At 43.9% G+C, this 27519-nt stretch overlaps 2 protein-coding genes across 21 annotated transcripts; one reads left to right on the forward strand and one right to left on the reverse strand.

Moving 5' to 3' along the window:
- ZNF184 (zinc finger protein 184) lies at positions 1–15136 on the forward strand. The gene is made up of 7 exons (XM_019631211.1): positions 1–122; positions 302–366; positions 660–800; positions 5767–5834; positions 7661–7787; positions 8145–8240; positions 12700–15136. Exons 3-7 carry the CDS (start codon positions 794–796, stop codon positions 14655–14657), a joined length of 2256 nt encoding a protein of 751 aa, XP_019486756.1. The 5' UTR covers positions 1–122; positions 302–366; positions 660–793; the 3' UTR covers positions 14658–15136.
- ZNF391 (zinc finger protein 391) lies at positions 7128–26664 on the reverse strand. 20 transcript variants are annotated; one of them, XR_002122638.1, is made up of 7 exons: positions 24714–25704; positions 21865–21975; positions 18975–21186; positions 18083–18165; positions 17324–17442; positions 11571–11717; positions 10532–11447 (listed from the first exon to the last, which is right to left on the reverse strand). XR_002122638.1 is itself a non-coding variant. In XM_019631250.1 (3 exons), the coding sequence occupies exon 3, from the start codon at positions 20973–20975 to the stop codon at positions 20037–20039; it is 939 nt and encodes a 312-aa protein (XP_019486795.1). In that variant the 5' UTR covers positions 20976–21186; positions 21865–21975; positions 24714–25704; the 3' UTR covers positions 18214–20036. The 20 variants fall into 20 exon arrangements, 1 of the variants encoding a protein (XP_019486795.1); XR_002122633.1 differs by adding an exon at positions 25713–26654 and having other exon boundaries at positions 10533–11717; positions 24714–25257; XR_002122641.1 differs by lacking the exons at positions 10532–11447; positions 11571–11717 and adding an exon at positions 9491–9616.
- Positions 26665–27519: the final 855 nt, after the last annotated feature.

The raw sequence follows: 27519 nt of genomic DNA on the forward strand, positions 1-27519 counted from the left end.
AAGAGGTTGGCGCTGGGCAAGTCCAGCTGCTCTGGCTCCTCTCCCTAGGTTTGGTGACCGTCCCGGCGCTTCCGGACCCGCGACCGGAATGTGTGGATCGCTGTAAAGGAGGGGAAGTCTAGGTATCACCATGGCAACCGCCAGCCCTCCAGTCGCGTGACGTCACCCTTCTCGCTCTGCCGGGAGCGGCCTTTGCGGGAGGGAGCTGGGGAGTCCTGGAAGGGGGCGCCCCTCGCCGCGATCGGCGCGGGCGGTTCCGCCCTGATCCGGTGGACGGCTTTGTTCTTTTGTTCGGGTCTAGGAGGAAGGACGAGAGCTGGGCCCCGCCCCGCTCGGCCACCTTCCAGCTTTCCGCCCCCGCAACAGGTGTGTGTTCCTGAATCCGAGCCCGTGGGGCCGTGAGCCCGCAGGTGTGCGCGGAGGTAACGGGCCAGCCTTGGCGCCGCTGGCCAGATTCTGGGGGGAGGCGCCGAGGGTTTTCTTAATCCGGGCTAAACCTGCGTACTCCATCTCACTCTGTTTTTGTTCAGCGGGAGTGCCGCTTGCCAGTTGAGTGCTCTCTCCCGGCGCTTCTCGTTTCCTAGGGTCTCTTGGCCACTGTGCAGAACTCTGAGGTTTGATTGTGACGCATGCCGCTGATCCCATCCTGTGTGTTTTAGGTCAGCCGAGCTCAGCGCGTGTTAAGGTTCAGACTTCCTGGACATCTGAGCCCCAGACTGAGGACCCAGCTGGAGGGACGCTGCTTGGGGAACCCTGGTGGTCAGGTTCCAGATGAACGGGATGAGCTCCTGAGATGGAAGGTAGTGGGGACGACTTGGGGGAGAACGGAATGACGGGGGCAAAAGCACAGTCATGACCTGAAGATCACATACTTGACAGAGCTGGAAGAGGTGGAAGGAGGGAACCTGCTATTTAAGGACCAGAAAGATCAGAATTACATTATAGGGAGAGACTTGGAGGAAGTTAACTCCTGGGCTTCGGGGTTGGGGGATGAAATGGAGCAACGATTCATAATGTCTGTGAATCTCACATGACTTCTATTTGTTAAATATTAGAATGATAATTTTGCAGTCAGAAAAAAATCTTGGTAATCACTTCTTCAATGTAAGAGTCAGTATTTTAAATATTGATTGGAGATGGCTGTCTGTTAAGCTTATGGCTGAAGAAGTATGGCATTAAACTCTCCATTTGGGGTGCAGGCAGTTCCTTTGTTGACTTTATGTTTTTAGTTCCTTATATGAGGCAGAAGTTCCTGTTCCTTTAACTTTTGCTCTGATCTTAGTTCTTAGTCCCCAGTAGCAGTCCACACACACTGCTGTCCTTAAATATGTGAAATCAACTGTTAGAACTCCTACTCACAAATTGTTTTCTAAGCACAATAGCCTCAGTTCCTTTGATGGGTGTTCATGGGGTACATGTAGACCTCTTCTCTGAAAACTCTACGGCATGACAGCATGCTTCTTACAACGCGTTGCCTAAAGCTAAGCACAGTTCAGTGGATGTGCTTTGAGAAATACCTGAAGTGTGATGTACTACTCCTTTCGATTTGGATTATACTTATGCTGTTTAGCATCAGATTGTATTTGCTTTAAAAAATTAACGACATTATGCTGTAAACCTCTAGATCTTTTTTACATAAATTGCAGTGAACTAGATTCATGCCATCTTTCTGTAATAGATTGCTTATTATCCTTAATGTCAGGACTTCACATTGATGATTGTTCAATTTTTTTAGCCAAGTGTTCCAGCTTATCAGAATAATTAAGAATCTCAATTTATTTATTTACTCTTTTAACTGTGCTTTCCAACTTTATTCCAACTAGTGTATTTAGTGAGTATTCCTTCTGTTTCTTCCTACATGTCATTGAACAGGTCAGGATAAGGGCAGAGCCCTGTGACATGTCGCTTTAGACTTCCCTCTGCATTTCATTATCTTTACAATCTTTAGGTATGGCTGTCCAGTCAGGTTTGGTTTAACCTATTATTATACAGTCCTTTTCCTTGCATTTCTTTAATATATTAGAAGTCTTAACATTACATTATTTATGTAGGTTGAGCTACACCTTGTATTTGTTCTCAATTATTTTTTTAAGATTGCAAAGAATTTTATTTCTTTTAGCTGCATGTGTCTCTACAATGGTCTCAAAACACCTTTTAATTAAAAAACGAACTTTTTCATTATATTACTAGTGAATACATGGAAATTGTAATAAAAATAATAACTCCATTTACAAAACATCCAAAGTATTAAAAAGGAACATGTCTAACTAAAATGTTCAAGATCTATACATACAAAACACTGCTGAGAACACTTTTTTCCAGCTTTACTGAGATATAATTGACCCATAGTATTGCATAAGTTTAAGTTATCCAGTGGGATGATTTGATATATATATATTGCAAAATGATCACAATTACTAGGTTAGTTAACACATTTTCATCTCACATGTTTGGCTTTTGTGTGTGTGTGTGTGTGTTGAGAACATTTAGAAAAAATACATCATGACTTTTCCGACATCCCAATAATATAGTGTTGTTAACTAAAGTCATCATGCTGTAAATCCATCAGATCCCCAGAACTAATTTCTAACTGGGAGTTCGTACCCTTTGACCAACATCTCCTCATTTCCCCCACTACCCCAGACCCTGGAAATCATCACTCTACTCTGTTTCTATGCATTCAACTGTTTAGATTACACATATAAGTGAGATCTTGCAGTATTTGTCTTTCTGTCTTATTTCCCTTCATATAATGCCTTCAAGGTTCATCAGTGTCGCAAATGGCAGGATTTCCTTCTATTTTATGGCTGAAATATTCCATTTTATGTGTGTATGTATATGTGTATATACACATATGCATATATCCCCACTGTTGGTGGGAATATTAATTGGTATACCCACTATGGAAAACAATGTGGACTTTCCTCAAGAAATTTAAAATAGAACTACCATGTGATCCAGCAATCCTGCTTCTGGGTATAGATCCAAAGGAAGTGAAATCATTATCTCAGAAAGACATATGCAGCCCTGTGTTCATTGCAGCATTATTTACAATAGCCAACACATGGAAGCAACCTAAGTGTCCATCAATGGATGAATGGATAAAGAAAATGTGCTGTATACATATAAAGTTCCATGCGGCTGCACCAGTTTACACTCCCACCAACAGTGCACAAGGGTTCCCTTTTCTCCACATCCTTATCTGTCTTTTTGGTTTTTTTTTTTAAGTGGTGAAAAAGCTTATTAGAAGAGATAGTACACTCCAAAGAATTAGGAGTAGGCCAAGCACAAAGAAAAAGCGGCTGAAGGCCTTATCTGTCTTTTTGATGAGCACCTTTTCATGTACCGGTTGGCCATCTGTATGCCTTCTTTGGAAATTTTCTGTTTGGGTCCTCTGTGCCTTTTTAAATTGGATTATTTGTTTCTGTGCTCTTGAGCTATATGTGTTCCTTATATATTATTACCCATTTATCAGATATACATATAATTTGAAGATATTTTCTCCCATAGCTTGCCTCTTCATTTTGCTGATGGTTTCCTTTGCTGTGTTGAAGCTTTTCAGTTTGATGTACTCCCACTTGTTGGTTTTCCTTTGTTGCTGTGTTTTTGGTGTCATATAAAAAATATCATAGCTAAGACCAACGTCAAGGAGCTTTTCCCTTGTTTTCTTTCAGGAGTTTAACTCCTTGTTTAAGTCTTTAATTAATTTCAAGTAAATTTTCATGGTTGGTATAAAATAGGGGTTCAATTTCATTCTTCTGCGTCTGATTATCTAGTTTTCCCAGCATCATTTATTGAAGAGACTGTCCTTTCTCCATTGAGTATTCTTGGCTCTGTTAGTTGACCATACATACGAGGCTTTAGTTCTGGGCTCTTGGTTCTGTTTCTTGTGTCTGTTTTTACGATAGTACCATACTGTTTTGATTAGTACAGCTCTGTAATGTATTTTGGAATAAGGAAGTGTGATGCCTCCAGCTATATTTTCTTCAGATTGTTTTGACGTTTTGGGGGTAGTCTATGACTCTATATGAATTTTAGGATTGTTGATTTCTGTGTAAAATGCCATTGGAATTTTGATAAGGATTGCATTGAATCTACAAATGGCTTTGGGTAGTATGGACACTTTAATAATATAAATTGTTCTGACCCATTGACTTGGGATATCTTTCCATTTATTTACATCATCTTCAATTGCTTTCATCAGTGTCAAATAGTTTTCAGTGTACAGGTCTTTCACCTCTTTGGTTAAATTTATTCCTAAGTATTTTATTATTTTTTATGCTATTCTAAGTGGGATTATTTTCTTTATTTCTTTTGCAGATATTTCCTTGTTAGCATATAGGAACACCTATTTTTTTATGTTGACTTTGTATTTTGCAACTTTACTGAATTTGTGGATTAGTTCTAACAGTTTTTGTTGTTGTTTTTCTTGTGGAGTCTTTAGGATTTTCTATACTTCTGTTACACTTCTTTCTTTCTGATTTGGATGCCTTTTAGTTGTTTTTCTTGCCGAATTGCTGTGGCTGGGACTTCTAGTGCTATGCTGAATAGATGGTGAGAGTGGGCACCCTCCTGATTTCTGATCTTAAAGGAAAAGCTTTGAACCTTTCATCATTGAGTATATTAGCTGCAGGCTTGTGATGTATGGTGTTTATTATGTTCAGCACATTCCTTCTATACCAGTTTGTTGAGAATTTTTATAATGAAAGGATGTTGGACTTTGTCAAATGCTTTTTCTTCATCTATCAAGATGACCATGTGAACTTTATGTTTCATTTTGTTAATGTGGCATATCACATTTATTGATTTTGGTACCCTGAACCATCCTTGCATCCCAGGGATAAATCCTACTTGATGATGGTGTATGATTCATTTAATGTGCTGTTGAATTCAGCTTGCTCATATTTTCTTGAGAATTTTTGCATCTATGTTCATCAGATATTAGCCTGTAGTTTTTTTTTCCTTGTAGTGTTCTTATCTGGCTTGGTATAATGGTAATGCTGGCTTCATAAAATGAGTTTGGGAGTGTTTCCTCTTTAGTTTTTTGGAAGAGCTTGAGAAGGAAAGGTATTAATTGTTCTTGCAATGTTTTGTGGAATTCCCCAGTGAAACCATCTGGTCCTGGACTTGTCTTTGTTGGAGGTTTTTGATTACTGATTCAATCTCCTTACTCCTGTTGGTCTGTTTGGATTTTGTTTCTTTATGATTCAGTCTAGTAGGTTTTATGTTTCTATGAATTTATCCATTTCTCCTAAGTTATCAAATTTGTTGATGTATAACTGTCCAATTATAATCCATTATAGTCCTCTATATTCTTGCCAGCAGTTATAGTACCATATCTATTTAATTTTAGACATTCTGTTAGGTAGTGATATTTAATTTGCATTAATAGCAAAGTTTCAAAGGGCCTGTGATGAGGACTTTTGGAAAGTAGTCTGATTATTCATATTTTCTGTGTTAACAGAGGAGGCAGCAAAAATATTTTGCCTCATTTAGTAGGAGCACAGATTGAGTTGTATGATCCATATGACTGTCAGTATCTAAAGACAACACGGTGAATCTGAAAGCAATGCTTTATCTTCAGAGCCTACCAATGAAAGTATCAGGGCCCTAGTCACAGTTATCCTGATCTTTTTGGGATTCTGAGAATTAAAGAAAATGGCATAGTTTTTGTTATTTTCAAATGGAAAAATAAGTGGATTTTATGGATTGCCGGGAACAGCTAAGTTGGACAGGACTCATTGTGGGTTCTCCTCTCCAACCTAGATCAGTCCTCTCCAGAATCTGCCCTTCCCCAAGGGGGACAGACTCTACTGCCATCAGCCAATTTTCAGGTAAGTTGGCCTTCCCTGAAATGCCATGTCAGTCCTTAGGGTGGGATTGTATATTCTTTTGCTGTGGGGTATGTTTATCCAAAAACCAATGTTGGCAGTTCATTCTGGGCTCCCGTCTGCCTGGCGGCCTTCCTTCCTCGCTCTGCCTCCCCAGCCTAACTCTTGCTTCTTGCTTGTCTTGCCATGCTCCAGTGATGAGAGTACAAAACTTGGTTCTTTTCTTGAATAGACAAAATCACTGCTAAAAAACAGAATAGGAAAATATTTTAAAAGGTGAAATGAGTGCCCTGGAAAATAAAGAATAAAAAACATGTTGTCCGGAGGGTTAGGAGAGTTTCGTGGAGGATGTGGGATTTGCGATACCTCTCAAAGGATGGGTGGTGTTTGGATATTTGAACAAGTGGGATGGAAGGGCTGGGGTGGATTCCGGGTATGGAAAACATTATGAGCAAAGATTCTTAAGTAAGAATTAGCAGGTGTCGCATAGGATTCAGAAAAATTTGAAGGAGATGGTTTATTTTGGCAAATGGTTGAATAAGAAATGGTTTGAATATGAAAGGTCTTGAGTGTCCAGATGAGAAGTTGAAGACTTTATTCTGTAGGCCACTAGTGGTTTTTCAGAAGGAAATCGATATGATTCTGTTTTATGAAAAACCAACAACTGATTGAAAATGTAGACAAACACGTAACAGTCGTTCCAGTCAACCCAAGCCCTCCTTTCATCAGGCCCCTTCCTTTTGGACTCCCCCCTCCACTTCCGTCCTGTCCCACAACTTAATCATTTGGTCGCAGTTCTTCCCACTTTCAGCTCAAGTCCTTCTGGTATCACTTTATTTTTTATTGAGGGATATTGTGACAATAAACTGTACATATTTAAAGTGTATAACTCAGTAAGTTTTGACATGTATATACATGCATGAAACCATCACCACAACCAAGATAATGAACATATCCACAGCCCGAGATCATACTTTGTGTGACTTGAGTCCTTTTGAATTCAGACTTGTTCTTTTGCCCAGAATATGGTCTATCTTGGTAAACAATCAGTGAACACTTGAAAAGAGTGTATATTTTGCTGTTGTCATGTGGGACGTTCTGTGAACGTATTTGATTTCTATTGCAGCTGTAATTAATTACCACAAGCTCAGTGGCTTAAATCAACACATTTGTTATCTTAGCATTTTAGAGGTCCAGACGGGTTGGCAGGGCTGCATTCCTCTGAAGGGTCTAGGGCCCCGTCTGTTCCCTTGCCTTTTCCAGCTTCAAGAGGCTGCCCGCATTCTCAGGTCTGTGTCTACGTCCTCCATCTTCGAAGTCACAAGTGTGGCGTCTTCATGCCTCCCTCTCTGTCTGACTTGGACTTGTCTTCTCTCTTCACATTCGCTCTGACTCTGTTCCAACCTTCTTGCCTCCCTGTTACAAAGACTCTGATTACATTGAGCCCACCCACAGAACCCCGGATAATTTCCCCATCTCAGTCCTTCACCTGGTCACACCTGTACAGCCTCCTACTATGTTAGGTAACGGTTGCATGGGTTTCAGGGGTTAGGATGTGGGCATCTTGGGCTGAGCCATTGTTCTGTACACCACAGATGTCTGTTTGGTCAAGTTTGTAGATAGTGTTGTTCAAGTGCTTGATATATTTGTTGATTTTCTGTCTACTTGTTTTATCAATTACCGTGACAGGGTTATTGAAATTTGGGGCTATTACTCTTTAAATTTGTCTATTCTTGTACTCTTTTCAGTACTTTCTGTCAGTATTGCTCACTTCACCCCTTTCCTAGGTAAAGCTTTATGGATGAGCAGAAATGTGTTTGGTTTTTTAGGAATCAGTGACCTTCAAGGATGTGATAGTGGACTTTACCCAGGAAGAATGGAGACAGCTGGATCCTGTGCAGAGAGATTTATTCAGGGATGTGACACTGGAGAATTATACACATCTGGTCTCTATAGGTGAGGTGACTTCTCGGAGTTAATACCTGGGGCATGGAGCAGGAGGAGGGTTCTCTCCTGCTAAGGCGAATTTTGCCTCTAAGTTAAGTAAGGAACCAAAGATTCCTAAATTTTGAAAGGCTTTGGGAAGGTTTCTTGCCTAGTAAGTAGGAAGACAGACTAATAATTTTCATGAACCCAAATCAGTTCCCAAATTATACTTGTCTGGGAATTACAACATGGACGCCGCTATGCTCTGCATTCCCATCGGGCTGGTCCCACACATCCTGTCCTAGACAGTGGTGACACTGAATTCTGATATGGCGCTTCTCCCTTACTGCAGACGGGTACCTTTTTTTTTCCCTCTCCCATGAGCAGGACTCCAGGTTTCCAAACCGGATGTAATCTCCCACCTAGAGCAAGGGACAGAGCCCTGGACCGTGGAGCCAGACATTCCAGTAGGTGGCTTTGCAGGTAAGTGATGATCCCCGCCCATGAGTGTCATTGACTAATCTCCAGCTGATAGGAGGAGTTTCTGTCTGAAATGGAGATGTTCCTGCTTCCTGTGGAGAACTGGGAGGCCATCTGGACCCCTTGTGCTTTGTCAGAACGCTAACTGCCTCCACACATGTTCTGTCTCTCCACGCCTTGCAGAGAAATATCCTTCTGCCATTTGTAAAGGCGGTGCTTTGACCTGGACTCTGGATCCCATCTTTTCCCACCTCCTCTGGGACCCTGAGCTCACTTTTCAGCCCTGACAAGCTCTGTCACTAGTACCTTGAAACAGAAACGGAACATAAAGTCCTAGTACCTTTACTCAGCTCTGTTTTTCCAGTTGGCTGCCACCCAGTCTGCCACCTTGCTTTCTCAACCAAGCTCTGCAGAGCTCCATGCCTTTCCTAAGCTCAGTGTGTGGCTTTGGATCCTGTCACTTGGTCAGACTATACTTGCAGTTATGTTACTTTCTTGTAAATCACTGATTCCCAAACTGCACAGAGAGACATTTTCAAAGACCAGGCCCTGGAAAAATATGCAAACGTCCTCACTCTGGGTAAGGGCTAAAACTCCACAGAGTGACTGAGGTGGGAGTGGGATGTTTTTATGTGGGGAGAAAAAAAGTGCACCATGTTCACATTTGGAAAGTGCTGGATTAGCTAACATCTTAGCAAGTTTATTAGTGGAGCACCACTCGGGTTGTTTTTTTTTAACATGTAGTAGGGCATTATGAATTTCCAATAGGGCCGCACAGAATGTAACACTTCTCCTCCAACTGTGAGTCCTTTTTCTTTTTCTTTTTAAAGATTTTATTGGGGAATTGGGGGGAGGGGAACAGCATTGAGGAATCGGGGAAGGGGAACAGACAGGTAGACAAATTTTTTGTTCTTCAGTCTAGTTGTGGAGGACGTCACTTCACTGGCCCATGTTCGTATGATCATTGTGCTCTTCCCCGGTGAGGCAGTCAGTCGCCGGTCATTGGTCAGCTGCTCACAGCGGCTCCCGGCAGCTCACAGCAGCTGCCGGCCTCTCACGCTGGCTGCCAGCCACTCACATAGTTCACGGCAGCCCACTGCAGCCCCACTGCAGCCTACGCCATTGCTGGTGACTCACTGCAGCCCAGCACCAGGTGGAGCTGTTGTTTACCATCTTAGCTGTAGAGGGCACAGCATCACTGGCCCTCATGGGATCTGAACCGGGGCTCTGCTGCTCAGAGCTGGCGTCCCAAGCAAGCTCTTAACCAATGCACCACTCGGCCGGCCCGAGTCCTTTTTATTTTTCAATACTGCACCTTTAACATCTTTCTGTTAGAATATGGTTTCATGAGCCTGTCGAGGTGAACCCACTGGGGCTGGCTGGGGGAGAAGAGGAAAGTTTGTTCCAGAAAGAACTTGTCTGAGGGATCATAAGGATTTCTAAATATGGGGAAGGGAGGATTAAATCACTCGTTCAAACATCATATGTTTTTTCCAGGTCTAAAGAAAGAACAAAGCATGTATAATGGAATCAACTCTTGGTTGACATCAAAAAGGGAATTTTCAAGTCATTTCTTGTACAATCTAGCTGTTCAAATTAACATACAGTCATTTTAGTCTTTCTAAATAAAAGGGTTTTTTTAAAAGAATAAAATATGGTTTAATGGAACATAATTCATAAAATTAATATTTTTAAATAAGGTTTTTATTTATGATTACAGTTTATTAATTTAAAAATAAAAAGTTTTATTACAAATTAAAAATGAAGTTTTAAAAAATCCCAACTTGAGCAGATAAAAAACAATTTAAAAATATTTAGGGCCAGCCGAGTGGCACGATGGTTAAGAACTGGCTTGGGATGCCAGAGGGCACCAGTTCGGATCCCACATATAAGGGCCAGTGACACTGCCCTACACAGCTAAGATGCTGAACAACAGCTCAACCTGGAGCTGGGCTGCCGTGGGTCGCCTGCGATGGCGTAGGCTGCAGCCCCTGTGGCAGTGGGTTGCCACGCTGTAGCCAGCAGCCGCTGTGAGCGGCCGTCCAGAATCCGGCAACTGATCTGCCTCACCCGGGAAGAGCGCAATGATGGTGCCAACTTGGGCCAGTGAAGCAACGTCCTCCACAACTAGACTGAAGAACAAAAGGATAGCAACTTGTCTGTTCCCCTTCCCCCAATTCCCCAGTGTTGTTCCCATCCCCGCAATCCCCCAATTAAAAAAAAAATCTTGTCTGTTCCCCTTCCCCCAATTCCCCAGTGTTGTTCCCATCCCCGCAATCCCCCAATTAAAAAAAAATCTTAAAAAAAAATTTTAAATAGGTATTGAAAAGTTAGGTTTTTTAAAAAAACACTTTAGTCATTACCAAAGAGATTTATTTAGGTAAAACTAATAAAACACCCGTGTTGCATAGATAATACACAGTTCAGCGACTCAGTCAGTGGGCAGAAGACAGTCACTTGCAGTATTGGACTCCATCCTTGTTTACTTTTTGTTGCTGGCATGTGGCCTGATGATGACAGTCTCAGTGAGCAAGCCCTCATACTGCCTGCGTCAGTATCTGGAGCACTGTTACTCTTAGCTCATGACTTGGTTGCTTTCATCTCTGTAAACGTGACTTGCAGTTTCGTAGGCATCTGTACAGGTAATTGAAGTTGTGGTGGTACCTCCACGGAGGTGGCCACAGGCCCTGAGCCCTGTCTGCGTCATTTCCCTCATCCTCTTTCTTGCCATCTTCTCTAGGCTGTCCTGTGGTCTGGCTGTGCAGAATCGTGACCGTGTGCTGTGCTGTTGGCCCACGTTCTTTTGCAACCCGGTTGGCAGCACTCAGTTATCTCTCCATGCACAGGGCTCAGTGTCCATAGACTCTGCATGTAGTAAAGTGCGAATTGCTTTGTGCAGTTCCCTATGGTGCTGTTCAGTCTGGCCTTCTGGAACTTACTCCAGTCCTTCATTCTTTGCCTCCCCATAGTCTGGTAACATTGTGCATATTGCATGGAAGACATGACAGTGCAAACATAGGTTGCAGTATGTTGAATGTTTATTGTCTTCAACTGGAATCCCAGCCAGGGCTGGAGATCAGCTGCTTCCATGGCCTTTTCTCCTTGAACAGCACCAGATGCCCTGGTCTCCGGTCTGTCACTGTGAAGTGCTTCTCGGAGGTAATCTTTGTGGCCATCTGTTGTACAAATAGATCTTTCTTGGTACTGCTCCTGTTAATGAAAACATATTCATTCCTTATATCGAACAGTTGGCTGTTCCCCAAAACCTGTGTTGCTTTCATCTTCTTGGCTCTGCTGGAGAAGCACCACTGTTGTGAAGCTGCCTGTGCTTACATTCGCTTCACTGTTCCGCATGGTGCCAAGTAGGGCAGGATGGTGGCAGTTCTGGGTCTGTGCCTTGCTCCTGCTCACGGCAATCGTGACGGTGGCTGGGCTGGCAGCACAGGATACTCAGCGTTCTCTGGGGTCTGCTTTTCCCTCCTGTCACCAGTGCAACAAAGAAGTGGTGTTTTAAACACAGCCCATTTTCTTTACTGAATCTGCCAGCATTGACTACCCTGCCTCACTCAGTTGTCATCTTCCTTGTCTTGGGACAAGACAAACTACCCCAGAGTAGAAAGTAGAGTAGCATAACTCTGCTTCTGATTATCTACTTTTCTTTTTGTTTTTTTCTATTGTTTGCCGATAAACTGGTTTTTTTTTAATCAGTAAATTTATTTATCCCTTTCTTCACACCCATCTCTTCTTTTCTCACTTACCTTCCTATGGCTTCAGCACCTTCCTATGGCTTCAGCTATTCTTTCGTTTGTTGAACCAATATTTCCTAACCTATATTTGAACATCTTGGTTATTCTGCCACTTTTGGCATCTTCCGTCCCCACAAACACCACTATATTCCTCATTTCTCTTCCCAATTCTCAGGATGCCTAGAACTCATTGTCTTCCTCCCCTTAAATTATTTCCTTTACTGTTTATAATTTTCCAATTTTTAGCAGTGATATGACTATTCCTTTAGTGTTCCAGAATAAAAACCATGCAGCTTTGGCCAAGTCTTTTCTGTTTGTTCTGTCTTGAATTCAGAGTTCTTGGATTTTTGTTTCATTGTTTATGGGCAAGGAATCTGAGTTCAGATTGTCTCCTCTAGATTCAGTTCATCTGTGTCCCCTCTTAGCCATCTCTGTGTCACCTTTTTAAATTAACTGTCACCTTAAATGGAGTTCCCTGACTGGTTTTTAGAGATTATCTATGAAATTGAATGAGTTATTCTCTTGATATTTTTATCTTTTATTTATTTGTTGTTGTTCTTAGCTCCTTCCAAATTTCTCCCCAAATAATAGGGATATTTTTGAACATCCTCAGACTCTCCTGAGGGCTTTATATTTCGTTTCATTAGGTCATTTTCACAACAGCAGTTTCCTGCCCCCTCTATTAAGAGAACACTGGCATTTTCTTTTTCTTTCAGACTGGGAGACAAGACCAGAAAATAGAGTATCAGTCCCAGAGCCGGACATTTCTGAGAAAGAGCCAGCTCCAGAGGCAGTAGTAGAGAAACACAAAAGTGCCAATCCTCAATGTTCTGATTTCTCAGAAATTTCAGTGTCGAAAGGCAGTCTAGAAAGGCAGCCAGCAAATGAACAGACACTGCCTGGGGCAATAAAAATAACTGCAAAGACGGTGCCCACTTTGGAGGGAGACCGTGTAAATCATGACTTTGAGAAAAGCATCAATATTAGTTCAGACCTTGTACCACAAGAATTATCTCCAGAAGAGACCTCTGCTAAAACAGGCGTCAAACAGAATTTAAACCCAGTTAAAAAAGAGAAATCTTGTAAATGCAATGAATGTGGGAAAGCTTTTAGTTATTGTTCAGCACTTATTCGCCATCAGAGAACACATACTGGAGAAAAACCCTACAAATGTAACGAGTGCGAGAAAGCCTTCAGCCGGAGTGAAAACCTTATTAACCATCAAAGAATTCATACTGGAGATAAACCATATAAATGTGATCAGTGTGGAAAAGGCTTTATTGAGGGTCCATCTCTTACTCAACATCAAAGAATTCACACTGGAGAAAAACCCTATAAGTGTGATGAGTGTGGGAAAGCCTTTAGTCAGAGGACCCATCTTGTTCAGCATCAGAGAATTCATACTGGTGAGAAACCATATACTTGTAATGAATGTGGAAAAGCCTTTAGCCAGAGAGGCCACTTTATGGAACATCAGAAAATTCATACAGGAGAAAAACCTTTTAAATGTGATGAATGTGATAAAACGTTCACCAGGAGCACTCACCTTACTCAACATCAAAAAATTCATACTGGAGAAAAAACCTATAAATGCAATGAATGTGGGAAGGCCTTCAATGGGCCCTCCACATTCATCCGCCATCATATGATTCATACTGGTGAAAAACCATATGAATGCAGTGAGTGTGGGAAAGCCTTCAGTCAGCACTCAAACCTCACTCAGCATCAGAAAACACACACTGGGGAGAAACCTTACGATTGTGCTGAATGTGGAAAATCCTTTAGTTACTGGTCATCCCTTGCTCAACATCTGAAAATTCATACTGGAGAAAAACCATACAAATGCAATGAATGCGGGAAGGCCTTCAGTTACTGCTCATCCTTGACTCAGCATCGGAGAATTCACACCAGAGAAAAGCCCTTTGAATGCAGTGAATGTGGGAAGGCTTTCAGTTACCTGTCAAACCTTAATCAACATCAGAAAACTCACACCCAAGAGAAAGCTTATGAATGTAAGGAATGTGGGAAAGCCTTTATTCGGAGTTCATCTCTTGCTAAACACGAAAGAATTCACACTGGCGAGAAACCCTACCAATGTCATGAATGTGGGAAAACCTTCAGTTATGGCTCATCCCTTATTCAGCACCGGAAAATACATACTGGAGAAAGACCCTACAAGTGTAGTGAGTGTGGCAGAGCGTTCAACCAAAACATACACCTCACGCAGCATAAGAGAATTCACACGGGAGCAAAGCCTTACGAGTGTGCCGAGTGTGGCAAAGCCTTTCGACATTGTTCATCTCTTGCTCAACATCAAAAAACTCACACAGAGGAAAAACCCTACCAGTGTAATAAATGTGAAAAGGCTTTTAGCCAGAGCTCCCATCTGACTCAGCATCAAAGAATTCACACTGGAGAGAAGCCGTATAAGTGCAATGAATGTGACAAAGCCTTCAGCCGGAGCACTCACCTGACGGAACACCAGAACACTCACACTGGGGAGAAACCGTACACCTGTAGTGAACGCAGGAAGACTGTGAGCCAGAGCACATACCTCATTCAGCACCAGAGCGCGCACTCAGGAGAGAAGCCCTTCGGATGTAACGATTGTGGGAAAGCCTTCAGATACCGCTCTGCTCTCAGCAAACATGAAAGGCTGCACCCTGGCATCTGACTGTTCCAGGAGCATCATAACCATCGGGGGCGCATTTCCTTGAGTCTGTCCTCTTAGACACTGAAAAATTCCAGCAGATCAAGGCCTGTTTAAAACCATTTTAACTGCAGTCTCAGCTATGGAGTAGAAAGTGCATTGACCTGAAGTAACCAGTTATGTTGTTAAGCAATTTTGTGACATTGGGAAATTCAACTGCTTCAAGCTTCACTTTCCTCTTAAATGGGGGATTTGGAGTAGATTATTTCAAAGGCTGTTTGTAGTTTTATACTGTTGTGGTTTTTTTTATTCACAGTATATTCTTGACTAGGGTACTACACATCAGACTTTGCCGTGTTGCATCTAGAGTGTATATTTATGCATGTTTTGCTAATAGAAAGCATTTATGCTTCAGTAACTAGACTGGAGAACTATTATGCTCTTCTAATGCTTTTAAGTTGTTTAAGTAACTGGTTCCTAATAAAAGAAATTATAAAATATGCTCACATGAATAATTCAGTAACATAACGGCTTAACTCAGTACAAGTATTCAACTTTCCTATGACTTTTTCTTCTAGTATGTTTTAACATTCTAGTTTATTACACCTAGAGATTCTCTTCTGTAGCTTAAACAAGCATTATTTAAGCCCAGGTGCATAGTGGAATTACTTTGGGAACTTTATAAAACTACTGCCAAGCCCCACCCCCAGAGACTGTAATTTAATTGGCCTAAGGGTGGGACCCAGGCTTCATATATTTTTTAACTCCTAATTGTGTTTCATCTATAAAATAAAGGGCAACCAAAGGATTACTGTTAATTTTGTTAGGTATGATAGTAGCATATGTAAGAAACTGTCCATGGAGTTTAGAAATGCATAATGAGATAATCTAGGGATGAAATTACATGATGTCTGTTTCATTTAAAATAGCTCAGCAAAAGAATAAAAGGATGAGAAAAGGGACTAATAAAGAAAATGTGGCAAAACTGTAATAATTATTGAGTCCTGGCAATGGGCATGTGGGAATTTGTTATACTGTTCTCTAATTTATTGTATGTTTTAAATTTGCCATAATTTTTAATAAGTGAACATTGTTTTATCAACTGAATTATTTCCTAGAGAACAAGTTTAAATAGACTTGACTTGTTTTATGATCTTTGAGATAAAAATTCAGAAACAATTATACAAGTGTAAACAAAAATTGCAGAAAGAAATTAAAAGTTTTTTCTGATACGATTTGCAGAGAACATAGCCTTCCACACAACCTGAAAACAGGATCTGAGAATGGCGCAGGGTTTTTAAAATGTAAATTGCAAGGGATGGGCTGCTAGGGAAACAAGGTCATAAATTTACATAATTCATTTTTTGATTGCAGAGGGCAACTGGAGGGACCTCCAGTTCATCTGCCTCAGTGGTCAGCAAGTGGGGTCATTTGATAAGAACAAAGAGGAACAGATGAATAAGCATTTATTGATGTCCTGGCCTCAGTTCAGTCTGCAGAACAGAATTTGGGTCACACAGTTGTGGTACAGAGTGTTGCTTATCAACCTACAGGGAAAGCAAGGTCATACCTTGTGAGCAGCTTCATAGTTTCAGTAAAAAAAATCCGAATGTGGGGTCACAGATTCTGATTTTAAGTTCTTACATGTCCTAAGAAGGTACGGACTGGGGGTCTTTGTGCCTGCTCAGCCCTTTCCTTAAATTTGATCCTCTCATTGCCCCTCCTTTCCATCTCTTCTGTTTTCTTGCACAGCCAGGTGTTTTGTTTTGAAGATTTTATTGGAGAATTGGGGGAAGGGGAACAGGTAGACAAATTGCTGTTTTTGTTCTTCAGTCTAGTTGTAGAGGACGTTGCTTCACTGGCCCATGTTGGTATGATCATTGTGCTCTTCCTGGGTGAGGCAATTGGTCACTGGTCATTGGTCGGCCACTCACAGCAGCTCCCGGCAGCTCACACTGGCTACCAGGCCACTCATGCTGGCTGCCAGCCACTCATGTAGCTCACAGCAGCCCACTGCAGCCTAACAGTGACTCACAGCAGCCCAGCTCCAGGTCGAGCTGTGTTCATCATCTTAGTTGTAGAGGGCGCAGCATCACTGGCCCTCATGTGGGATCCGAACCAGGACCCTGCTGCTCAGAGCTGAAACTCCCAAGCGAGCTCTTAACCAGCTGAGCCACTCAGCCAGCCCACAACCAGGTTTTAAAAGCCATCATGGGTTACCTTCCTTTGATGGAAAGTAGAAGTTAAATTATCACCATCTGCTGCTCCATCTCCCAAAACTACATAAAAAGCCAACAGCTAGGAATTAGGCCAGAGGGCTTCTGCAGCAACACGATTTCCAACACCCAGGACTTCTGACCATCTACAGTCCTTTTTCTGTCTTTAATTGTTAAAAATATTAAGCCAACACCCTCTGGTTAGTTTGCAAGAACAACTTAAAGCATACCAGGAAAGACAAAAAACCACTAGCAGAATTTCAACACAACGTTTGCATGAAAATGGGATTGAGGAATGCGTATACTGACTTAGCCCGCGTCGCCAACAACGCACACTCTTGTTTAAAACCAAGTATTAAATTGAGTTTAGTCAGCTCTCCAAACCGCGTATCAAAAAGCATTACAACAATGTTACAACGGTGAGGGCCTAGTCAGGTGTTGTGCAGCCAACGAGTTGCAGAGAAACCAACAGACCTGAAGCATCCACACAGCGACCCTGCTGCGCCCTCTACCGACGCCTTTGCTCGCGTTGCGCCGGCCCGTTTGCATTCACTTCCTTTCTCCAGAGGAACATCGAGAACCAGACTCCAGAGCTAAAAGGTAAGCAAGCTACTGAGCTACTGTTTTTAAAAGAGAAGAAACAATAGCGGGCCCCGTGAGTCTGGCCCCGGATTCACGTGCTCCTGGCCCTTTGGCCTGTCTTGCTTCGGTGCCCGGCCCTGTCCCCAGAGAGGCAGGAAAAGCGGGGTTTGGGGGCGGCCACATGGGGGAAATGACACACACGAAGTCGCCACCCTCCTCCCTTCCCACCCACAAGGCCCACGCTGAGCCCCTGCATGTGGCCCCGAGTGAAGAGGGAAGCACTTAGACGTTCGTTAAATGTGGGCTGTCACACTGACATGGGCTGCATCAGAAGACCCTTTCTCCTTAAAATAAAGCTCACCCGCCTTCCCCAAAGGAAATCCCAACTCTGTTAGGAAAGCATCCCTGTCCTTAAAGAATTGACACTTCCCCTCCAAACACAGTGTACACAATGACCATCTCACTCTGGCTTGCATCTCCATCAGAATGAACAACTGATGGTGTGCCCTCACTCGTCCTGCTCTCCACGCGCTAGGCTGTCTCCTTCCTCTAGTGCTGGTGTGTATGTCTTCGCTTTTCTATTTTATCATTTCTTTTAAGCAGTCATTTTTTGACACACAATTGAGTTACAGTAAAATAGATGGCTATTACCTATTATAGTGGTTAGGAGAATATCTTCTTTCTTATTTGATTGTGATCCAAGTTTTTCATTTCTGGTCATGGGGTTACAGAGCCTGCAGGGGATGAGATGAAATGAAAAGCTACAGATGTGAAGCATAGAATCAAAACAATTAGCGTTTATTGAGCAATTACTATATACATCAGGCACTGTTTTCATAACTGTACATGAATAACCTCGCAACAGTTTCATGACAGAAAGCCAAGAGACCAGGAGCTCTAAAGGAGTTAGTGCCAAGTGTTAACATACATAATTCAAGGTAGGACAAAAAGGACAAAAATATTTATGAGGTTATCGCACCACTCAAAAGACTAAAGCGACTTCACTATTAAACCCTCCTGGTTTAGATTAAAATGAAAACTCAGGACTGTATTGCTGTATGTATTAAGCGGGGCTTCTAAGAGATTTGAGACAATTTCTAACTTCCGAAAGCTTATGGAAAAAGGCACCTGAAAGAACCAGAGACCAGAATAAGGAAGTGCAAACAATAATGCAAACCATCACCACCAAGGACTTCTAAGAAGCTGGGGGACAGCGTGTCACAGAGGAGGCAGGGCCTTTTATCAAGTTGGACATGCCTGAAAAGAAGCCAGTGTGAGAAGATGGGAGCAATGCGGAGTAAGAAAACATCCAACTGTTGAAGGCCTTGAAGTGAAACAGCTTGAATTTCTCCTGGGGACATTTTCTGAACAAAGTGGTAGTTGAGAGTTAGGCAGCTAGATAAAGACGGAGACGAGGGCATCAGCAGTGTGTTTCCTCCAGTACTCTACGTCCAAACTACACGGACTTGCCAGCAGAAGTAGGAATGGAGAGAAAGACATCAACTATTGAGCTGTTTCAAATGAAGTCCAGCAGACTGATTACCTGTGATAGAGATCAGCCAGTAAGCGACAAACACAGGGCATTGCATGACCACGAGCACTTTGTGACATTTTTCAGGGGCCTGCAGCAAGACTTCTGTCTTCAAGAAGCTGACGGTCCCAATGAATAACCAAGCATTGTAACACAATGACATGAGATTATTCTGGCCCGACATTGCCCAGTCACAGAGCTCATCACCATCAATCAGAGAAATGCTGGGAGGTAGGAAAAGTGTGAGTCGGTATAGAATCATGGATCCCAGAAACTCAACTGTTAAGGCATAAGAGTGGCCAAAAGTGCCAATTCTGCAACTGTCAAGTAGGAACTGAGACGTAGGTACTGAGTTTGTTCTTGAAAGATCAGTTTTGCAAGACTGGTGAGACTGGGAGCCAGAGGGTACAAGTTCCATGAAGACTGTAAACAAAAGAAAAGTTTCAAAAATAGGGCAGCATTTTTATCCCAAGATAATGGAGAAACTAAATGTTTGTAAGAGTTTTAGGACACTCTTGGTAAGGATGAGATAATACAACACGAGGATTAATTAGGCATATTAATAGAAATATGGGTTATACTTTGAGGAAAATAGGCTACAGCAATGGAGGGAGGGAAGGAGGGAGGAAGGAAGGAAGGAAGGAAGGAAGAGAAAAGTCTGTCCTTTTAAGTTCAGAGACTAAATTTGCCTCAACACTATCATCGCCAGGCTGCCAGGAAGCTTTGTCTTGTTCTAAGTCTGTGACTGGAACCAGCAAGCATGGCGATTTCCTCCCTCAGTGAAGGGGCTGATGTGGTTGCGAAGCCCCACGAATGGAAATGCAAGGTATCAGGTAGCAACAGACTCTAAGGTTGACACCCTCCAGACTAGACTGATGTTAGGTTTTTGAAGTCAACTTGTATGGATCACCCATTTGAGCATTCAGTTCAGAAAAAGGAAGGCAGGATAGCTTGAACCTGGCTTATAATAAGCTAGCTAGTAGGGAAGGAAAATTCAGACACATATGCATTTTCTTTTCAGAGGCAGGAGGTGATGTGATGTGCTCTTGTGCTAACATCATGAGAGCCCAGATATTACTCCTTGGTGTGAAGCTGCTGATGTCTGATGAGTGTTGAGCTCTGGCTGAAGGCTTTCCCACAGTCATTACACTTGTAAGGCTTCTCTCCGGTGTGAGTTCTCTGGTGAACAGCAAGGGAGGAGCTCCGCCCGAAGCCCTTCCCACACTCTCTGCACGCATGTGGCTTTTCTCCAGTGTGGAGTCTCTGGTGTTCAGTGAGGGACGAGCCCCGGGTGAACACTTTCCTACAGTCCCTGCACTCATAGGGGTTCTCCCCCATGTGTATTCTCTGATGTTCACTGAGGGATGAGACCCAGCTGAAAGTTTTTCCACATGCACTGCACTCATAGGGGTTCTCCCCCGTGTGTATTCGTTGATGCTGAATTATGGTTGAACGGTCACTGAAGGCTTTCCCACATTCAGTACATTTGTACGGTTTTTCTTGAGTATGAGTTCGCTGATGTTGACTAAGGTTCGTGCTTCGGCTGAAGGCGTTTCCACATTCACTACATTCGTATGGTTTTTCCCCAGTGTGGGTCCTCTGGTGTAGACCAAGGTGGGTACTCCGGCTGAAAGCTTTCCCACACTCACTGCATTGATACGGTTTCTCTCCAGTGTGTGTTCTTTGATGTTCAATCAGGTGTGTACTTCGGCTAAAAGTTTTCCCACATTCATTGCATTCAAAAGGCTTTTCTCCACCATGAATTCTACTGTGGACAAAACAGTCAGATTGGTAACTTAAGGCTTTCCCACATTCTTCACATTTACAAGGTTTCTTTAGTGGGAAGAGTTTTTGGTGTTTCATTGAATCTGAATTATCTTTGGAGTTTTCCCTAGATGTGGGGGATCTGGCCCCCTTTGGAATTTTCTGCTGTGTAAGTTTTGAGTTTAGAGTAAGTTCACTGGATTCTGGGCCTCTTTCCCTGATGAAAATCGCCTTGAGAGTCATTGACATTTTCTGATCGCTGTTTTCTCAAAACAAGATTTCTTCTCTATAGGACATTCTGTCTGCTTTGATAGCTGGCCCTCACTTTTATAGGTGTATTCATTCATAGGACCTTGGGCACAAGTCCCTCTGAGGCTTTCCACTGCTGCCCTGATAACTGGAGTTCTTCAGAAACAGCCTGATTGGTATTGAGGCTTTGGTTCAGTTCAGAGCTCCCTGTCTGAAAGACATTTAAAGTGCAGCTGTCACCTGTGTATAGGGTGGAGAGCAAGGAAAATAAACCAGCAGGAAAAAGACAACTGATTTGCAATTCATGCACATTAGTAACCTAGATGGGGAGAAAATTAAAAAGGGACAGTGGAAGAGGAGTAAGGCCAGAAGAGATACCAGGCAGAGTTTTAACAGAACACGGTGATATTGCCAGAAATATGGCAAGGTGAGTGGGGAATATGTTGAGCCGGGAAAATGCAAATGAGCAGGTATACCAGCTGACATGCCAAGTGGGGATTAGAAAGTAAAATGAGATGCAAGTTACAGTCAGTGAGAGAAAGGAAGGGATTTGAAGAGCAGAGACTCAAATGTGGAAAAGACACCCCTACAAAAGCACACAGCGAGGATGACTCTGTCGAGGTGGGATGCAACCATTTCCCTGGCAGTGAGAGAGAACAAAGTTTCAGAAATGCTAACCCTTCTTCCAGCTACTTCAGGTATTCTTCTAAACAGGTCTACAATCACCGACTGCCAGAGCTTTAACAGAGTTTAACACAGAGTTCATCTAGGCCAACTCGCTCACTTGACAGACAGAAAACAGGCCAAGAAACTTGTTACCCAGCCAACTGCAAGAGCGTAGACTAGAACACACGTCTCCTAATCATTGGTGTTTCATGATGCCACTCACCTAGACAGACGTTTCTGTCACTCCCCTCTTAGTTCCCTAAGATCCAGGATCAATCACTGTTCTTCCTCCACCTGGGTGATCACGAGTACAGTCCACACGCTGGGGTTCCTGCTGGTGGGAAATGACAGACACAGGCTACTGGTGCTGGAGACACAGAGCCACTCGGCTCAATCTTAACACTCTGAGCTATAGGAAAGGCAGTGTGAACTTTCACAGTGGGGCTGCGGAAAGTGGGTGTCTGAAGGGCTGAAGAAGGCTGTGCACGTACCATGAGAATCACTTGGGGAACTTGTTACCAGACACCTGGCTCTGCCTCAGACCTCGTAAGGGCAATGAAGCCCCAGTAAGTACTCAGGACTGAGTAAGTTCACACAACTTGACAAGGTGACTTGACCAGAAGAACCTTAGAAACACAATCTGGGTAGCCTGGAAAATGTGCTAGCTGGGACCAGCCTCCCAGCCAACATTCTTCTCATAGCAGGAGGATCTAAAATATGAGCTCAGCTTTCCACAGAACAGGTGGCCTCTTCCTTCTGCAGAAGGCCTCTTCCTTCTGCAGAAGGCCCAACACCTCCCAAGGATCTCAAGGTCCCCAGGTATTAGGCAGCCAGCTTTCCCAGATGACTCCTGTTAAAAAGCTGCCCCCACATTCAGACTGCCAGGCACCAAGCCATCTGTCTCTGTCCCCAGGGCCAAGGTGGTTCTTACACTGGCCTCACAGGAAGGAGTAGCAGCAAGGCCCTCTCCTGGAACGTGCACCTACGCTGAGGGCCAGCAGAGCATCCTGGCTCGAGCAACCTTTCTGCTACGAAAATGGGCAGATACGGGATCTGTGCCCATCTTCTGCCGTTCTCTGGACTCTGAGTTTCCCCACTAAAGCTTTCCTTTAACCCTCTCTTGTAAATGTATCTGGAGCCCATGGGCAGGGCAGCAACAAGTTGTAAACAGTCCCCCTAAACAGCATGATTAGAGAGACTCTGGTGCAGGAGTTGGCCTTGTGTCACAGGTCCTTCCTTGCTCACAGACTGGGAACCTTCTGGAGGCAGAGGTGAACCTGCGGCACATTCATCAGGAAACCAGGTGTGCAGAAGTTCAGGAGCTATGTGGTGATGCTGTCTGTATCCGGCTCTGCCAATGACTTGCCTTTCAGCTGAAAACGGAACACAAGAGCCCCACCACTGGGTTCACTGAGGAGTCAGTTTCTCATTTATTTAGGGCCTTGCAGGAAAATCCAGCTGCACACTTCATGTGTGAACACTCCTCAGTAGGAACTGCCTTCGTGTTGGAGTGGCTGGCCCACGCTTCAGCCCAGATCCTACACTACTCCCTCGTCAGGGCGCTGCTCTCTCATTACAACACCACCACCTCCTAGGGAGAGTTCTGGGAATTTGTGAGGGTTTTCTTGGTTGTTGTATTGATGGGATGGTGCTGTTAGAATGTACTGGGGGCCAGGGGTAATGGACATTCCTGCAAAAAAACCAATGTTTCTTCTTCTGTCGGATTTTCAAAAAAGCTGTTAACAGTTACCTGAGGCTAAACCTAACATAACACTACTTTACATATAAATACAAAGTACTTTGCACAGCTTTGCTACCTATTGGAAAGTTGAGGAAATTTACTTCCTTTGTGTTTTATTAGAAAGTGTTCATTTCAGTAAAATTGAGGCATTCACGGTGTTAGATTCACAGAGGCGACATTCGTGTCTCAGTCTGCACCTGCAGCTGTTGTAAGCAGTGATTCTAGTAACAGCTAGCTGCAAGTATCTATTTCACCTGAGCATTTACACACCGATATACATATTATTCTACTATAGACGCCTTTTCTTTCTCCTTCATATTATAGTTAAGATGATATATTGATATTTTGGAAACTATATAGGTAGTTAATAGCTATAAATTTTATTTCAGAATAGGAAAGGGGATGGTAGGTCTGAAGGGTAGAAAAATACTTCTCTAGTGCAATGAAACAAAAGTATTGACAGTCTGTGAAAGATGGATGGTGCACTTCTCAGTAGGTAAGTTGCAAAGCTTCTGAAGCCTCCAAAGCAAAAGTCCTCATCCTCCAAAAAAGTCTTTGAAGACCCAAGGACACCCACACTGCCATCAAGGTGATGTGGGAACAATGGGGATACTGCAATTATGGGGTATTATTACATTATCACATATTACAGTCTATCCTGGAGAAGAAGTATTGTTGAGAAAATGTTTAGGTTTTCGGAGGCAAAGGGAAACCAGGAAGATCTGAAATTTGAAGATCTTTGTAAATTCTCACACTGGAACCACTGAAACACAGGATACTAAAGATAGTGAGAATACCCTGAACAGAGAAAGAACTAGGACAGTTCAAAGGAGATAGCCAATTTGAAGTTTAGGGTTTACTTTCATGCTTATTAATGTACAGATGATTGGTAAAATGTTTCAATTTGATACGATTATCTATAATTCAAGTAATGTATATCTAGTGCACAGTGTAAGAGTCCCCAAGTGTACTTGCTTTTGCATTTCATATGAGCTCATGACATGTATAACTGTATTGTGCATTATGTGGTTGTGTAGGTAACACACGTGATAGACACACAGGAACCCCACTGGGGACAGTGTCTACATTCAAAAAAGGAACCAAACTGGGAGGTGCAGCCTCTGGGAAAGGCCCTTCTTTGGGTCTTTTCTTTTGGGTCTGCCTATTCTAAGCATTTTACAAATATTGACCCATGTACACCTTGCAACAGTGAGAGGCGTTCTACTGTTATTCCACAATACAGATGAACAGTTTGAGCACAGAAAGGTTCAGGAGTTTCGCCCAAGGCCAAGTAATAAATCCTAGACTCAAACTCACCACACAGTACTTACTGCTTCTCAATAGGCCAAGAAAGGGCATTGGAGTCACCCTTTCCTTTCCTGTTACTCCGATCCCAGGATATCGGCACACCCTTGCCTCCACAGTGACATGGAGGCTTCGAGACTGATCCTCAGAGGTTGCAAGTCCCAACCACGCTATGTAACCGAAGGATTGAAACTTCAGCCCCCGCTAACGTGCCGCTACAGTGCGAGTGGTATCCTTGGCACGAATCGGCGTAATATCAGGTAGAGCCCACGTGGGGTAAGCATTTACTAAGTAGCCTGGATTTGGGTCATAGCTCTGTTGCAAGCGATAGAAAAACCAGGGGAAATAACCAATCTGGTTTGCAGTCCCCTAGCGCGGCTGCCCGGAGCCTTTGCGCACGCGCAGTGGAATCAGCGCGCGTTCAGCCCTGGGAGACAAACGATCAAGTCCGTGCCAGGTTCACAAAAATAGTCCTCACACAAGTGTTCTTGGAAATTGGCTCAATGGGTAGTCAAGGACCAAGCGTTATCATCAGGACCATCATCCAATAAAGGCTGCTGCTCACAGGCTCTGTAACGAAAGGAAGGTGCTTTATCTCTGTGTGCCTCGATTTCCTGATCTGGAACGAGGGGGTGAGACTAGCACCTCTCGCGGGGTTAATGCGAGGATTACACGAGTCGCTGCGGGTTAACACTCCGGGTCCAGTGCCTGGCACGCGGCGAGCACCTGCAAACAGCCCGGGCACAGAAGTCCTCCCTCTTCGCCCGGCCGGAGGGGAGCGGAACGCATCATCGACCAGGCGCCCCGGAGACCCACCGCACCTGCTGTCATCGCAGCGGAGCCAGGCCGGGCCCACCCGCCGGGGAGCGCCGGGCGCGCAGACCCCCGGGCGACGCGCGACCAGGCCCCCCGGGCTCCCTGGCCCGTCTTCCCCCGGGAGCCGAGGGTTGCCGCGAGAGCACTTCCCCGAGTTTCCAGGCCCGCCCCGCCCGGCCCCGGCGCAGGGCCCTGCGCGCCCCACTCACCGGCCGCCTCCCGTGCAGCGTCCGGACACACATCCGGCGGCCCGGCGCACGGGCGGAACCTGAGTGCGCGGGCCGAGGGGAAGCCGGAGGGATTAACAGGGGAGCCCTGTGCGGACCCGCTGCCCCCGTGCTTACGGCGCGTCCGGGCTCACGGTCACTGGTGACACTCTTCACTCGGGCCCTGGTCATTCCTTCGCGGTGTGCACGGCCAGCCAATGCCGATCAGCCGCCCAGACTAATTCTCTAATTCTCCAGGCGCCGACGACGCATAAAGAACAGACCGTAGGGCGCCTGGGCACACGCAGGCCGGCGCGCCTCTGCGCCTGCGCGGAGACCCGGACCGCCGGCGGTGCTGAAACTCTCCCGCCCTGATGACAGGTTGAGGCTGAGATGAGAAGTTGGGGCGAGAGGCCCAAGAAGCGGGTCTTCCAGAACTCCTGGAGGCCGACGCACGTCCTACAAATTGTAGCCCAGACTAGGCTTTATAAATAAATAGCTTTACACAGTGGACCTGGAGAGCTTGTCAAAAAATACAGGTTCCCAGGCTCTGCACTCTGAGACTGACCCATCGACCTGAGGTCCCAGCATGTTCTCAGGCAACTCGGATGCACATGGGCCGCAGACGATTTCTGGAGAAACAGGCCTCTGTGCATAGTTTAGGTGCTTACATGCAATCAAATGCAGGACATTTCTCAAATTCTATCAAGTGACATAAAGATGAATAAAATCAGTAGATTCTACTACCCTAATCCAGTAGATTTAAAAAAAAACCGCACACGTTTCTACAGGTTATAATTATAACTTTAAATTGTAGTAAAATATACAGAACAAAGTTACCATTCACACATAGGGGTGAGTTATAATGGACGTGCTATACAAGCTTTGAGAAAGCCTGGACTTAAGACAGCGGCGTTTAAACTTTCTGAATTGATGTATCCTTCTAAGAATCTATGACAGTCATAGACTTTATGACCAGAAAAATGCATGGCAAAGTCACACAATTGTGTGAACAGTTACAAAATAAATACATAAAAAAATTAGTAGTACTACAAACACATACACTGTGCTAGCAATAATTAATTTAAAAGTATCATGGGAAGGGATGGGAGAGAAATCTTTAATTGTATAATTATTTATACTGCTTTTGAACTCTGTGTTATTACTTTTACAAAATACTAAACAATAAAATCACTAACAAAAATTAAAGCACTATTCAGAAGCCTTACAGGAAAGTTTGTCTTCTTTTGAACAGATCCCCACTCCCTCGGAGCCTCATGTGTCATTGTCACCCTCAGGCTCCAGTAGCCCAGGAGTCAGGTTTATTCCTGGACAGTCAGAAGGTTTGGAAAGGGGAAGAACTAGTGACTACACAGGTGAACATCTGCAGCCCTCTAGATGGGACTAGACATCTTAGAGGCTTAGTCCTAACTGCAGGCTCAAGCTCCTTGTACAAGCACTGATTGGCCTGGTGGGTCACGATTAAACAGAAGACCCCGTGGTTAGCGACTCAGGTTTACACATTCAACCACAACAGGGAGCTGTGTAAATGGAACCCAAAGCATTTACCTATGAACAGACCACACCTGTCGCTTTTCAGGGTCAAACTCTTGAAATTTGCTTACATGTCCACTTATGGAAAAACTCACTTATTGAGTGCTTCATATGAACTCTGGCAGACCAATATTTATTCAACAAATTGTTAATGAGTAGCTACTACACGACATGTACTCCTCTAGATACTGGGTCTACAGCTGTGAACAAAACAGGCACAACTCTATCCTCTTGGAGTTTGCATTCTGTAGGGAAA

The sequence above is a fragment of the Hipposideros armiger genome, unplaced genomic scaffold (assembly GCF_001890085.2).
Source record: "Hipposideros armiger isolate ML-2016 unplaced genomic scaffold, ASM189008v1 scaffold_988, whole genome shotgun sequence".
In the NCBI taxonomy this organism is placed as follows: domain Eukaryota; kingdom Metazoa; phylum Chordata; class Mammalia; order Chiroptera; family Hipposideridae; genus Hipposideros; species Hipposideros armiger.

Coding starts and splice junctions, on each gene's coding strand:
- ZNF184 (XM_019631211.1), top strand. Junction 5,835..7,660: donor TGCCATCAGCCAATTTTCAG/GTAAGTTGGCCT, acceptor TTGGTTTTTTAG/GAATCAGTGACCTTCAAGGA. Junction 7,788..8,144: donor TACACATCTGGTCTCTATAG/GTGAGGTGACTT, acceptor TCCCATGAGCAG/GACTCCAGGTTTCCAAACCG.
- ZNF391 (XM_019631250.1), bottom strand. CDS start 20,975: ATGTCAATGACTCTCAAGGCGATTTTCATCAGGGAAAGAGGCCCAGAA.